General features: G+C 50.3%; 1 protein-coding gene across 4 annotated transcripts in view; it reads right to left on the bottom strand.

The window, feature by feature from the left end:
- The window catches only part of UBE3B (ubiquitin protein ligase E3B), a 41816-nt gene extending 27673 nt beyond the window's left edge, over positions 1 to 14143 (bottom strand). Inside the window, exons 1-8 of one of the 4 annotated variants that reach the window (XM_004591922.3) lie at positions 13604 to 14143; positions 10476 to 10551; positions 7643 to 7823; positions 7384 to 7504; positions 5900 to 5959; positions 5417 to 5521; positions 2257 to 2353; positions 798 to 883 (exon numbers count right to left, since the gene is read on the bottom strand). In XM_004591922.3, coding sequence (XP_004591979.2) covers positions 798 to 883; positions 2257 to 2353; positions 5417 to 5521; positions 5900 to 5959; positions 7384 to 7504; positions 7643 to 7803 — 630 coding nt within the window. In that variant the 5' untranslated portion in view covers positions 7804 to 7823; positions 10476 to 10551; positions 13604 to 14143. The remainder of the gene's footprint in view (positions 1 to 797; positions 884 to 2256; positions 2354 to 5416; positions 5522 to 5899; positions 5960 to 7383; positions 7505 to 7642; positions 7824 to 10475; positions 10552 to 13603) is intronic. The other 3 variants (XM_058656971.1, XM_058656970.1, XM_058656972.1) reach the window with 3 other exon arrangements.
- Between the last annotated feature and the right edge of the window lie 26 nt (positions 14144 to 14169).

The following is a 14169-nucleotide window of genomic DNA, read 5'->3' as shown; positions in this document are numbered from 1 at the left end:
TACTGTACTGAAATCTTTTTAAAAAGGACAAGGGAAGGAAAGGATTGGACACAGAAGTGCCTTCTACCTCTCACTCCCTATTTTAAGTTATTACGTTACATTTAAAAATAATAATAAACAGCTGGAAATACGCAGTTAATAGCATACCAGACTTGACATTTCAAGTGACTGGATCATTTTGGAGAACTGGGCTGCTGGGGAGAGGGATGCTCCGCCTAGACCCACTGCTCACCACCCCACCTTCTGCCTTCACACCATCTCATGGGGTGTAGAGATCAGAACGTTAAACAGGATCAGAATGCAGCCCATGACAGCGCCAGGCAGACGGGAAGGGATAAATCAATTTTCCCCAGCGTTAATCCCTGCTCCCTGTACTTCTAAACAGCAAGAGTACTTCTCACAACTGCCTGGAGGTGCAGACTGGCATGAGGCAGGTGGAGTGGACAGAGGGTGTTTGAGGACACATGGCTAGAAATCTAATTCCTGATCCCCAGCCAACAAGGAACCCGAGGGAATGAGCCCAAGGCTCCTGCCTGAGTTTCAGTGTCAAAAGACCGATTACCCCTGGGGCCAGAAGTGTCTAGAAGGATCATGGTCCACTGTCCTCCCCTGACCCGAACTGCAGGTGATCCAAGGCAGGGGGAGGGAGGAGAGCATGCAAGGCATTCAGGTCTTCTGCAAAAGGCTGTTTTCTCGGAGGAAGGCACTAGGTGGGCTGAAGCCAAAGGCAAAATTCCAAGCTTGGGCAACTGGCGTGTGTGGGGAGCTTACATTTGAGGGCTTGGGGGGACACACACCTGCAGCACAGGGTAAAACCCACGCTGGTTGAGGTGTCCCATTATATTTGCACACATGTGGTTCATGGCTGGCCGAAGGCTCTCGCCTAAATAAAGAAAAAAAGCCTCAGGAACAAAACTCACTTACAGGTGACAACGCTGCCCTCCATCAAGGCCAGGCAGGAACCTGATGCTATCTGGCTTGCCTTTCAGCTTCTTAGGTTGGTGGCCCTGTGCAACTGGAATTGTCCCTCTGGGACGGCCTGGCTCAGGTGTCACCCCTGGCTTCTCCCGGCTGGAAGCAATATCTGACCTCACAGCAACCCCTGTCCCCCAAGCGTCTTGTCTAACCCCTCCTAGGCCTGGCATGTTTCAGTTCCCAGGGTCGCATCTTCCCCACCCAGGGACAGAAGCTTCCAGATGGGAGTCAGTGTTACCCCTGAGAGGCGAGAATAACGCCTACCTGCTGGCCCAGGGCCAGCGCTTTCACAGCCCTCCCTGTTCCCAACCCTTCTTTCGGGGGAGGGGAGGTTCCCAATTGTCCCTTCAACTCTTGGCTCAGACACCACTTCTTCAGGATAGCCTGAGCTCAGAGTCTCCCCGGCCCCACTGCCCTAAACACCCTGTCTCTTCTCCTTCCAAGCACCAATGACACCATGGCCACTTTACACACACACGGGTGACGGCTATTCAGTGCCCGTCTCCCCTAGCAGACTCCAGCCCAGGAGGCAGGGAGTGTCTGTGGCCAGCCCCCAAAACTGGCTCGGCACAGTGGCTGGCACACGGCAGGTGACTTGGTGGCTGAATGGGTGAAATAAATATGCGAAATCCGAGATGCTAAGGACATGTTTCAGGAAAGGCGGCTATGCAATGCACATTTTATGAGCTCTAAAAGGAACAACAGGAGTCCCCTGCCACGGTACCTGTGGATTTTGCGTCCACAGATACAACCAATCATGGCTTGAAGATATTGTGGAGAAAAGCTGCATTTCTAGCACACATGTGCAGGCACTGGTTTTCTTGAGGTTGCACTAAGTGCACAGTGTAACAACTATTCACAGAGCCTTTCTAGTGTATCAGGAAGTCTAAGTAGCTTAGGGAGAGTGTGCCTTAGCTGGGGGCAAGCGTGCCATGTGCTCTAAGGGACTCATGCACCTGCGGCTTTAGTGTCTGCAGATATCCTGTAGCAAGCCACGCAGACCCACAGAGACCACCGTGATTACCAGGGTGTCCTATAGAGGAACCACACAGATTAAATGACTAATCATTCAGAGGCTGAGGGGCTACAGGTATCATGAAAACAAGGGCAGATCAAATGCGGGGCGGCTGGGGTGGGGAAGAATACACAGAACCAAACATTCTGGACAGGATGATGCAGTCTGGTGGAGGGGGCAGGGACCAAAATGCCAATGACAAAGCAAAGAGGTCCCCGGGTTGTCCAGGAAACACCAGGGAGGAATCTGAAATGAATCCCACAGACCTTTTCCCCGCAGAATTTTCCACGTTGCGGTGTCAGTGAAGGTGACAAGCATGGTGAGGTACAGGGTGATGAGTCTGGAGTCTTGCAAGATTTCAGGCTGGAGACAACAGGGGAGCAAAAGTGAGACAAGACCCACGCCATCTGCACAGTGCCCACTGCGCTGCTTCTCTCAACTCTCTAACTGAATGCGTCAGGAGTTAAGTCCAAGCTGCGTCTTCATCATTCCCTCCATCTCAATCCCCACGTCCTGGGCCCCCAGCACAATGACCACTTTAGGAGCTGAATGACAGGAAGTCAATGATGGTTGCTTGACCATGGAAGTAAACACTCCTAGGAATGGAGAACTGGACATTTCTAGAGAGTGAGATAACCCAGGCCAGCCTACTGTAAGAGTGCCTGCAACCCTGCAGTCAGCCACAGAGCAGAGCTGCAATGGCGCGTAAAGGGTACTTTGGAGTAGGCCTTTGGGGCTTGGTTGTGTCCTGGCTGTGTGATACTGGCTGTTTTGCCATCTCCCTGTACCTTTGTTTCCTCTGTGGTTGATTAGGCAGAGTAACCCTGCTTTCCTCATAGGGCTGCCAGGGAAGTAAATGGACCAGTGTACACAAAGCACCGAGAACAGAGCCTGGCGAGTGGTGCTGTCTAATGTGCTAATGTTGATGATGGCTCCCTGTTTTACAGTGAGCTGGGCAAGAAACCTGTCAGGCCATCCTATAGCACAAGTGCCTGGAGGGAACCCAGGGGGCAGTGGGCTCTAAGTACTCAGGTCTGGAATGAAATCCTGCCATCTGCAGTGACATGGATGAGAGAGGAATACGCTGCGTGAAACGAAAACCATTAGGGGCAGAAAGATGAGCACTGCACATTCTCACACTCGCATGCCAAAACAGCCGACCTCACAGAAGCACAAAGTTGTTACAAAGGCTGGGAAGGGTGCACAGAGTGCAGGAAGATGGAAAGGGGCAAGTTAATGGGTTTAGCAGAGCAGGAGTAATTTAGTGTTCTGTAAGGATAACTACAGATTATAACAATAAACGCTGCATATTGCAAGAGTCAGGAGACAGGGTGTTTGGGGTAGTGGTTAAAAGGCTACCAGAGAGATCTATATCCCACAATGGAGTGTCTAGGTTGAAGTATTAGCTGGCTGGCTGGCTGCCTTCCTTCCTATTGGAGAGGCAGATTTTACAGAGAGGAGAGACAAAGATCTTCCAACTGTTGGGCACAGCATTAGTTTAACTGTAGAGCAGAACTATACATAAATAATGTCTTACCAAAGGACTCTAGGAATTCATTTGTTAGGAGAGCATATGACTTTCTTTTAAAAAAATGCATATGAGGGCCTGGCTAAAGTCCTCAGCTTGCATGTGCTAGGATCCCATACGGGCAGTGGTTCTAAGCCCGGCTGCTCTACTTCCCATTCAGCTCCCTGCTTGTGGCCTGGGAAAGTAGTCAAGGACGGCCCAAAGCCCTGGGATCTTGTACCTGCATGGGAGACCCGGAAGAGGCTCCAGGCTCCTGGCTTCAGATCAGCTCAGCTTCAGCTGTTGCAGCTGCTTGGGGAGTGAATTATTGGATGGAAGATCTTCCTCTTTGTATATCTGACTTTGCAATAAAAATAAATAAATCTTAAAAAAAAAAAAAAAAAAACGGGGGGGGGGGCGAGCACAAGGGAAATGAACAGCACAATTGAGATGAAATTTGGATCTCCTTGGCTCCAGAACTAGTGTCTTCTTGTTATGTCTATTCTCCCACATACATTTACTGTTTCAAAGTAGAAGAACCTCTTCTCCGAGAGAAATGTGTTGGATGTAGACAGAGAGGGAAGAGCACAGATGTGTCTGCCTCACAGGAGGGTACACAGACTGCCTGGCACAGTAACTGCCCACTTGGCTGCGAGGCACTTGCTTGAGACCCTTGAACTCTGAGGAACAGGTGTGAGGACTGCTGCTGCCTCACTGCCATGCCTGGGCACAGGGGTGGCCAAGAGCTATTCCTGAGTACCCCGCGATGGTTGGGTAAGGGTCATAGGGTGGGGAGGGGGTTGGGGGTTCTGGGGCCATGTACCTCACCCCTCAGGTGCTTCCTGAGTCCTTGCCTGGCCTCTCCCTCCCACAGGAAAAGCAAGAGTAGCTGCTGTGTCTGCCCACACCCACCCTTTCCTAACACAAGGCTGGCCACGGGACCCAGCTCAGCCAGTGGCGGTAACTCGTCTTCTCTCTATTGTGATCCGTCCAGGCTTGAGCCCAGGAGCCCAGTGAGACTTCAAGAGTCTGCCCAGACTCTGTCAACTGACATGCGAGGCAAGCCCCTTTCCGTTCTCTTCACTCAAGACTAAGCAAAGGGAGCAGGGACTTAGTACAGCAGTTAAGGTGCCACTTGGGATGGTAATTTCCTATTTAGCAGTCCCTAGATTCTAGTCCTAGCTCTACTTCTGATTCCAGCTTCCTGCTAACGCACACCTTGGGAGGCAGAAGGGGAAGACTCAATTACTTGGGTCCCTGCCACTGATGTGGGAGACTTGGACTGAGCTTTTAGCTTTTGGCTTCAGTCTGGCCTAGGCCTGGGTACTGCAGGCATTTGGGGAACAAACCAGCAGAGATATTTCTTTGTATCTGCCTTTCAAATGAATAAAATAATTTTGAAAAGGAGAGATTGTGAGGACAATAATGCTGACTGGATATAGTGACACCCGGGGGAGCAGGGATGAGACATAAAAAATGAAAGGCGGAATTCAGATGAACCCGATGCAGATCGTCCCAGCTGCCATGCCAGGCAGTTTTCTGGAACAAGATGTTCTTTCTTGCCTAGCCTCTGTGTTAGGACAAGTTGTGTTCAAGACGGGTTTCTGTATGTAACAAGAGGCCTCTCTAGTCACCAGACCAAGAAGTGTCCATTACATGAAAAGCAAGGACAGGACAACAGCAGGCTCCCTGTTGCCCATGGACAGGGCAGCAAGAGCAGCCAACGTTCAGCCTTATGTGTTCATGAAGCGTGCTTACAGACGTGTTCTCCCAGAATAGGAACTCAACCAATCAGGCTATGGCTGGTGGGTCCCCACAGGTGTAACCCTGGAGGGTGTGACACGAAGGCGGGACACAAAGAAGGGCCCCAGATGAGGGCGATGCATTTACAGTCTGCTTTTTTTCTTTCTTTCTTTTACCTTGAGCTGCTCAAGAAACATACAGCAATACCACAGAATGTCCTTGATCTGTTTAATCCACAGGAGGGTGAGATCCTTGGAAAGAGCCAAGGACACGTACCACGCCTGCAAGCAGAAGGAAGAAGGAGGTTACTTGGCATCACATCATGGATCCCGGCTACTGGAGTGAGATCTCCCAGAAAGAAGGTCTTATTGAAGCAGGAAAAGAGTGGACAAAAAAGCAGCACCCAGGACTTCTCTGAACATGGAAGGTCAAGATGAACCGGACAAGTAAGGAAATCACGCATGCCGACTAAGGTGAGAGCAGTACAAGGCCCTGGACAAGGTGCTAGAGGTCTGGCCATGCTTCCTTAAGCCTTCTGTCCACCACTCAGTTGTACAGGGGAGGGAACTAAGCTCGATGGGGTAGGAGTAGGAGAGGGTTTCGGCAGGAACTCTTGGTCAATCAGGCTGGCTGGCAAGAGCTGGCAGTGTCTTCCTCACCTTGGGTTCGCTCTCGGCATCCATGCTGTTCAGGATGCTGCGACACAACTTCTCAAATCTCTGCGAAGAGGCAAAATGGGGTTATAAATGATCAAGATTCACCCATGCTCGCCGTGTTCCTAGTATGTGCATCCCATCTGCCGGGGCGTCACCTGGGTGATGGGATTTCACGCCCTCCTATAGTTGTGGGGACTGAGGCCCTGAAGGGCCAGAGGCAACTGGCAGACAGATGGCCCAGGGACTGGATGTTTTACAAATTGGTATATACTGCACATAAAACTCCAGGTGGACTTTCCCTTTTTTCCCCAAAGGGGACAAAGAATCAAACTGGTAAACTGGACTTGGATTCCTGCAGAGACCCAAGCTGCTTCCTCAACTGTGCTTCCCCATTTGTGATTTTGTTAGCACCACAGACACTAGCTTTTACATCATGGTCATCAGATGGTTGCATCACCACGTTTAAGTGGCACCTGGGAAGCAGGTCACACACTCAGAGCTATCCATCCTGGATGGGGCGTCTGAGGCAGTGTTCCCCTGAGCAGACTGAGCAATGACAAAATGGCTCACAGCTGCCAAGGGGGTGGCCTGCTTCCATGGTGGCATCCCCACCACCAGTACAGCTACCTTGCTGCTTTCCTGGGATTGCACTCATGATGAAGGTGTAAACTGCCTGTGTTTTGATTGGTTGGCAGGATATAAAAAAAAATGTATCAGTGAGCTACCAACTGGTACAAAGTAGAACAATGAATGTGAAGATGCAGCTTGTGGGTAACACTTAAAAAAAAAAAAAAAACGGTCAAGAGCTTGGGTCCACCACTGGCTGGAATGGAGCCCATGTAGCCAGTCAATTAGGATTTGTTTTGATTCATACTTCATATTATGTTTTGTCTCGCAGGGGGGCTTCTTCTACTAAGTTTCCTAGTTTGCCTTGTCCCATATGCATCAGAGTCCAATGTATGTTCCTAACAGCCAGTGTAAAAACATTCTGAGAACTGCGTGTAGTCAATACAAAACAGGGGCCAGCACTGCAGTGTAATGGGCTAACCTGCTGCTTATGCCATACTGGAGCGCTGGTTTGAGTCCCAGATCCTTGGCTTCCGATCCAGCTCCCTGCTAGTACACTGGTAAGGTGGCAGTGGGTAAGCCAAGCGCTCGAGCCTCTGCTACCCACAAGGGAGACCTGATTGGAGTCCCTGGCTTCAGCCTGGCCCAGCCCCAGCCCTCGTGGCCAACTGAGGGAAGATGGATCTGTCTCTCCCTCTCTGTCACAAACAACAAGACAGACAGGTATTTTCAAGGATTCCTTACAAAACAGCTCTCATGCACATGACAGGTGGGACTTGGGGGAGAGGGGAGACAGTGCATCGCTCACACAGTTACTCTAAGGATAGAACAGGTTCATCTCTGTAAAATACTTGTTAAGAAAAAAAAACAAAAAGACCTGCCATGCGGGAGGACTGTGTAAGTCTGGGATGATCATTTACCTCATTATCCTCTTTAATTCTGAATAAGAACAGCAGCTTCCTGGCAACCTTAAAAATACAAAGTGCACTTCTTTTACTGCTCCCAGCATCATCTGCTTTAAAAAACTCATCGATCTCTCTCCTAGGAAGGGTGGGGAAAAAAAAAGTTTTCAATTGGGAGCTCACAGTATCTGAATTCTCTTAAGCACATTAAGCATGAACTCCCTTTCCATGACTGAGGCCCCAGAGTCAAACAGGCCGAGGGGCTCTTGGTGCCTACCTGATGTCTTTCTGCAGGCGACGCCGGCAGAGGAAACTCCGCACGTGAGCTTGGATCGCTAGGACAGCGCGTTCCCGCTCCTTCTGCACCAGCCGTTCCTCTCGTGCCTGTCGGGCCCGGTCGATGAACCATGCTCTTGAGGTCTGAGACACGGTGAACATGTTTGCAACTCGCACGAACCCTGCAGGGACAACGGAGAGCAAGCTGTTGCAGGTCATAGTGGGACATGGACACACATACGGAAAAGGCCTCATGAGCGTAGGATGGGCAGTGATGGCAGGAGGATGCTCAGAGCCCCCTGGGGCGTTTCCAGCTCTCCTGGCACAAGTCCCAACCTCCTTCGGTTCCTTTCATGCAGCTCTCCTAGGGCAGGGATGCTGATCTGGTAGTAAATGGTTACAGTTGGGATGGGCGTTTGGCCTCGCAGTAAAGAACTGATTGGGGGTGCCTGAGTCCCCAGCTGTGATACTTGCTCCTCATTCTAGCTTTCTGCACATCTTGGGAGGCGGCCATGATGTCCTCAGGAACTAGCATCCTGTTACTGAACCTGTACTGAATTCCTGGCTCCCAGCTTGGACCCAAGCCCTGGCCCTGTGGGCACCTGGGGAGTGAACCACTGTACAGCAGACGTTTCTGTCCACATGTTAGTAAGTTAAACACACACACACACACACACACACACACAAAAGTTTACCATACCACAGTACTTTTGAAAAAAAGATTATTTTGATTGGAAAGTCAGATTTACAGAGAGGAGGAGGGACAGAGAGGAACATCTTCCATCTACTGGTTCACTCCCCAAGTGGCTGCAATGGCTGCAACTGAGCCGATCCAAAGCCAGGACCTTCTTTTGGGTCTTCCACATGGGTGCAGGGTCCTAAGGCTTTGGCCCGTCTTCTACTGATTTCCCAGGCCACAAGCAGGGGGCTGGAAGGGAAGTGGAGCAGCCAGGACATGAACTGGCAGCATATGGGATCCTAGCGAATGCAAGGCGAGGACTTTAGCCACTGGCTATCATGTAGGGTACATCACACACATTTTTAAAGTCAAATGAGGGCCTGATGTGATAGCTCAGTGGTTAAGTCCTTGAACTGCACGGACCAGGATCCCACATGAGTGCTGGTACAAGCTGCCTTTTTTTCTGAAAAAGAAAAAAAAAAAAAAAAAAAAGAGGCCATTTTAATGTCCAAAAAGCAACAGTCAGGGTAGCTGTTGTGGCGTGGTGGGTTAAGCCGACACTTGTGATGCCCATATTGCACATCACAGTGCGGTTTCAGCTCTGGCACTTCTGCCTTGGATCGAGTATCCTGTTGATGTGCCTGGGAAGCAGCAGAAGTTGGCTTATGTACTTGGAATTTTGTCACCCATGCAGGTGGCTTCTGGCTGTGGCAGACCTTCGGGAAGCGAACCAGTAGATGAAAAAAATCGGTGTTTCTTCCTATCAATCCGCCTTTTGAGTACATAAATGATTGTTTTTGAAAGAGCAAAAATAGTGATCTGTAGTACTCATGACAGTTCATAAAATTGAATGTGTTCAGTTGTGGGAGCCACTTATTCTGGTATCTACAAAGTGGCAACAAAACCTCTCTAGCAGATGTAATAAGACTGTCTAAGACATATTATAAATTCACATTCCCGGGCCCGGTGTGATAGCTTAGTGTCTAAATCTTTTGTTGTTGTTTAAGATTTATTTTATTTTTACTGGAAAGGCAGATTAGATTTACAGAGAAGGAGAGACACGGGAAGCTGGGGGGAAGAGAAGGCAGAGCCTGGCATAGATCGCAGGCCCTCTGCTATGGAACACTGGCACCTTTAGGCGATGTGCCTGCTCCATTTATCATGACCTCAGGGTCACGGCAGACCAAAACCTCTCTTCTAGCTCTTCTGGAACGTACTGCATTGCTAACTGTGTTCTTCCTACCGTGTAATTAGAACAGTTTACGCCTCTAGTCGGCCTGTACTCACCCGTCTCCCTCCCCACGATTCCCTGTCTCCAGCAACCACTAATCTGCTCCCTGCCTCTACGCAGTCCATGCTGCCGGATTCCACAGGAATGACAGCACAGACTGCCTGTGTGTCCGCGTCTACCTCGTTTCCCCTAATGGAACGTCTAGCGGCCAGCTGTGCAGCCATAGGCGTCAGGTGTCTATCTGGCGTACAACAGGATTCCATGGCTTGTATGTTATCCTGCCCCGCTAACCTGTTTATTCATTGTTGAATACTCAGGCTGATTCCAAACCAGAGCTGGAATCAACATGGGTCTTAAAACAGCTTTGTGACAAACCCATCTCATTTCCCTTGGCTTTATGTCTTGCAGCGGCCACAGGGTCATAAGGTGTCTATTTCTAATTTTTTTTTAATTGGAAAGTGAGATCTAGAGAGAGGAGGAGAGAGATTTTCTGTCCTTTGATTCACTCCCCAAGTGGCTGCAACGGCCGGAGCTGAGCTGATCTGAAGCCAGGAGCTAGGAGCTTCTTCTGGGTCTCCCATGTGGGTGTAGGATCCCAAGTCTTTGAGCCATCTTCAACTGCTTTCCCAGGATGCAAGCAGGGAGCTGAATGGGAAGTGGAACAGTCGAGACATGAACTGGCATTTATATGGGATCTTGGCGCATGCAATGTGAGGACTTTAGCCACCAGGCTACCGTGCTGGGAGCTTTTAAGTTTTTTTTTGGAGGCATCTCCATACTGCCTGGGGCAGTGGTTGTCATCAGCAACTCTTGAGACACATGGACACCGTCTGCCTGACCTTGGGAAGGAAGGTGAGAAGCTGGGGGAGACAAAGGCTCTCCCTCCTCCTGGGCCGTCCGAGTGTGTGTGTCTGTAGCGCTTACCTGAGGACCTCGCAGAAACGTCAGGTAATCATGAGGGATGCTGCTCAAGCCTCACAGCTGCGGACAGCCCGTCTTGCTCTCTGGGGGAAGCAGGAGAGAGTTCTAGACTCGGGGTTCTAGGCTTCACTGGGATGGTGTCAAACACGCTCCTTGCTGGGCATAGTCGTTCACACGCAGTCCAGACTTAAAGAAACACCCCTGGTGTCCTCTTCTGTTCACGTCTCCTACAAATGTAAAGACCATCTCTCCAGTCCTCACAATTTAAAGCGGTATAACCCCTGGGGCTGGCATTGTGGTGTAGTGGGTTTGTGTCCCAGCTGCTCCACCTCCCATCCAGTTGCCTGCTTGTGGCCTGGGAAAGCAGTGGAGGACGGCCCAAGTGCTTTGAACCCTGCCATCCATGGGGGGGAACCCGGAAGACGCTCCTGGTTCCTGGCTTCCACCTGGCCTAACCGACACCATGGCAGCCATCTAGGGAGTGATCCTTCAGAGGGAAGATCTCTGCCTTTCACCAACAAGTAAATCTTTTTTTTTTTTTTTAAAGATTTATTCCATTTATATTACAAAGTCAGATATACTGAGAGGAGGAGAGATAGAGAGAGGAAGTGGAGCTGCTGGGACCAGAACCAGCGGCCATATGAGATCAAGGCGAGGACCTTGGCCACTAGGCCACGCTGCCGAGCACCAACAGGTAAATCTTAAAAAACAAATATTGAATCAAAGCTTATTTTGTATTTTGTGATGGTGATGACAGAATACTAAAAAGCCATGGGAATACGTGTGATTTTTTTTTTCTTAAAACTTACTTTTACTTGAAAGTCACAGTTACAGAGAGGCAGAAACAGAGATCTTTCACCTGCTGGTTCACTCCCCACATGGCTGCTAACAGTCAGAGCTGAGCAGATCCAAAGCTGAGAGCCGGGAGCTTCCTCTGGGTCTACCTCATGGGCAGTCCAGCTTGGGTCGTTGCAGCTATTTGGGGAGTGAGCCAGTGGATGGAAGATCCCTCTCTCTTTCCTTCTCTCACCGTAAATCTTAAAAAAAATGTGTGTTGGGCTCGGTAGCATGGCCTAGTGGCTAAGGTCCTCGCCTTGATCCCATATGGCTGCTGGTTCTAATCCCGGCAGTTCCACTTCCTCTCTATCTCTCCTCCTCTCAGTACATCTGACTTTGTAATAAAAATAAAATAAATCTTTTAAAAAAAAAATGTGTGTATATACATATATATGGCAGAGCACAGGCCTGACCACAATGCTATGGCCTCTCCATACCCTGCAGACAAAGACAGCCCTCCTTGGCAGAAGTGGAGCAGGGGTAGGGGAGGTGGAGGGACACAGGTGGGAGACTCTTCTTGATGAACCGCACAGGAAGGCTCAAGGCAATCTGTGCCAGGACAAGAGCCCTTCCTGGAGGTTATCATCCCTCAGCAAGGTTTCCTGCTGGTTTCCACATGCACCACAGCACAACAGCCTACTCTGTCAGTTTCTCTCTGAGCTCCGGTACCTTCTCCACCCACACACGGTGCACCAGAGGTCATCAGGCCCATGCAATACATAGGCATCTAGTAAGCTCTGTTGTTACACGTGAGGAGAGCCAGCCAGAAGGCTGTATGGGGCAGGGAAATGCCTAGCCCTGGCTTTTTGTCAGCCCTGAGCCCAACTCTCACTTGGGCTGTTAACTGACACCTCCCTGGGTATCAGGTTCCTCACTGGTAAATTGAGAAAAATAATAGCACCTACGCCCAGGGCTACCTAAGCAGCCCCCCTTTTTGTTATCTTCAATGAGTCATTGCTGAGAACAGAAAAAATAACACTAAGGAATAATCAGAGGTCTGTGGCATAAGAGTGTGCTGTTCTGTCTTGTCTCTAAGAAGCTTGTAACAAGGCCTGGTGCGATGGCTCAGTGACTAATCCTCCACCCTCAAGCACGGGCATCCCATAATGGGCACTGGTTTGTGTCCCAGCTGCTCCATGTTCCGTCCAACTCCCTGCTTGCGGCCTGGGAAAACAGTTGAGGTCGGTCCAAAGCCTTGGGACTCTGCACCCACGTGGGAGACCCAGAAGCTCCTGGCTCTGTGTCAGCTTACATTCGGCCACTGCAGCCATCTGGGGAGTGAACCAGCAGACGGAAAATCCTTCTCTCTGTAAGTCTGTGTTCCCAATAAAAATAATAACTTTCCTTTTTAAGGAAAATACACTTAAAAGGGTGGTTGTTACGTGTGGTGGTTAGAGGACACTTGAGATTCTCATATCCCGTACTCGAGTCCCCGAGGTTGTGTCCCAGGTCCACTTTCCATTCCAACTTCCTGCTAAAGAAGTAAGTCCTGCCTTCAGCCCAGCCCAGTCCCAGCCCTGGCAGGCATCGGGAGAGAGAACCAGTGGATGAGACCCCTCTTTTTCTGGGCTTTTTGGATAAATCTATCCATAAACAAAAAAGGTTTCGGAAAATATTCAGTCTGTACTGAACATGGATCGTCGCCTGTCATTCCCTAAACAACACAACAGCATTTACGTGGGAAGCCAAGAGAAGGTGCACAGGTTAGATGCAAATACTGTGCTATGTTTTAAAACTGAAGATTTTTTGGACATTTCTAAGGATAAGGGAGGTTGGGGAAGGTGGAGTCATTTCAACGGACATCAACAGATGATTGGAATGAAATCAACCTTGTGTCTGGCAAGTCGAAATTCCTTCTTGAGAATTGACAAAAATATTAAATTTTGAAACTTCCTCCAGAATCATTTGAGAGAACAAATGGTTTGTAATAACATTCCTACTGAAAGTTACAGCCTATCTAGGGAGTGGGACGTTGTTACAAACCCCAACCTCCCCCGAGACGACGCAAGGCAGAGTGGTGTGTGTGACATGACTTGCTGAAGGCTGTTGGGCTCCTGAGCTTGAACCCCTATCCTGCTTTTTAAAACTTCAAAGCAATGATTTATTGCTAAGTAACACAGAATTCAAGGCTCCTCCACGCAGCAGAGAGAAGCTTAGAACGCAAGGCTGCCCGTGGGACTACGTGGGAGTGGAGCTTCGGGTTTCCAAGCTCGGTGTCAGGCATCGCGCTGAGACCTAAGACCCCCTCGTGGGACGAACCAACCACTCCATTTCACAGAGGTGAGGGAACTCACCCGAGGTCACACAGCGAGCGAACACAATTCGACTTCCAGCCGGGGCAATTCCTGAGGCCCGCTGTTTTTCCTTCGCATCAACAAGAACAGGTCTTCTCCTCCCAGCATTAGTCCTCTGGTGAAGACTGTCACCCCAGGTTGGGAACGAGATGGGAAGAGCCGCGGAGGGTCTCCCCTGGTTCCCCAAAGCCAGCCAGCTCCCCAGCACCCGAACCTTCCGACTCGGCCTTCTTCAAACTCCCCAGTCCCGCCGCCCCCGGAAAGCCGACGACTCTTCCCACTCGCTACCCGCAGGCCGAGGACCCTTATCTGCTGGAAGCCCCCCGCGCTCGGGATCGGGGCCGCAGCTACCACGGCTTCAGCCCGATACCCTCGAATTCGGCCAGACCCGGGGCAGGGACCCAGTCCGGACAGCCATCTTGCCCCGGGGTGTTCGCTTTCCAACTCCGCCTAAGAAGCAGATATTCAGTTCCGGGAAACGACAGTTCCGCAGCCAGACTTCACCCTGGAAGGAAGGCCTCCCCGCACCTCGTCTTCCACTCTGGCGGCTGAAAAGGCGAAGCATT

Source organism: Ochotona princeps, chromosome 29 (genome assembly GCF_030435755.1).
Source record: "Ochotona princeps isolate mOchPri1 chromosome 29, mOchPri1.hap1, whole genome shotgun sequence".
NCBI lineage: Eukaryota > Metazoa > Chordata > Mammalia > Lagomorpha > Ochotonidae > Ochotona > Ochotona princeps.
This window is presented reverse-complemented; position numbering and strand designations above follow the sequence as displayed.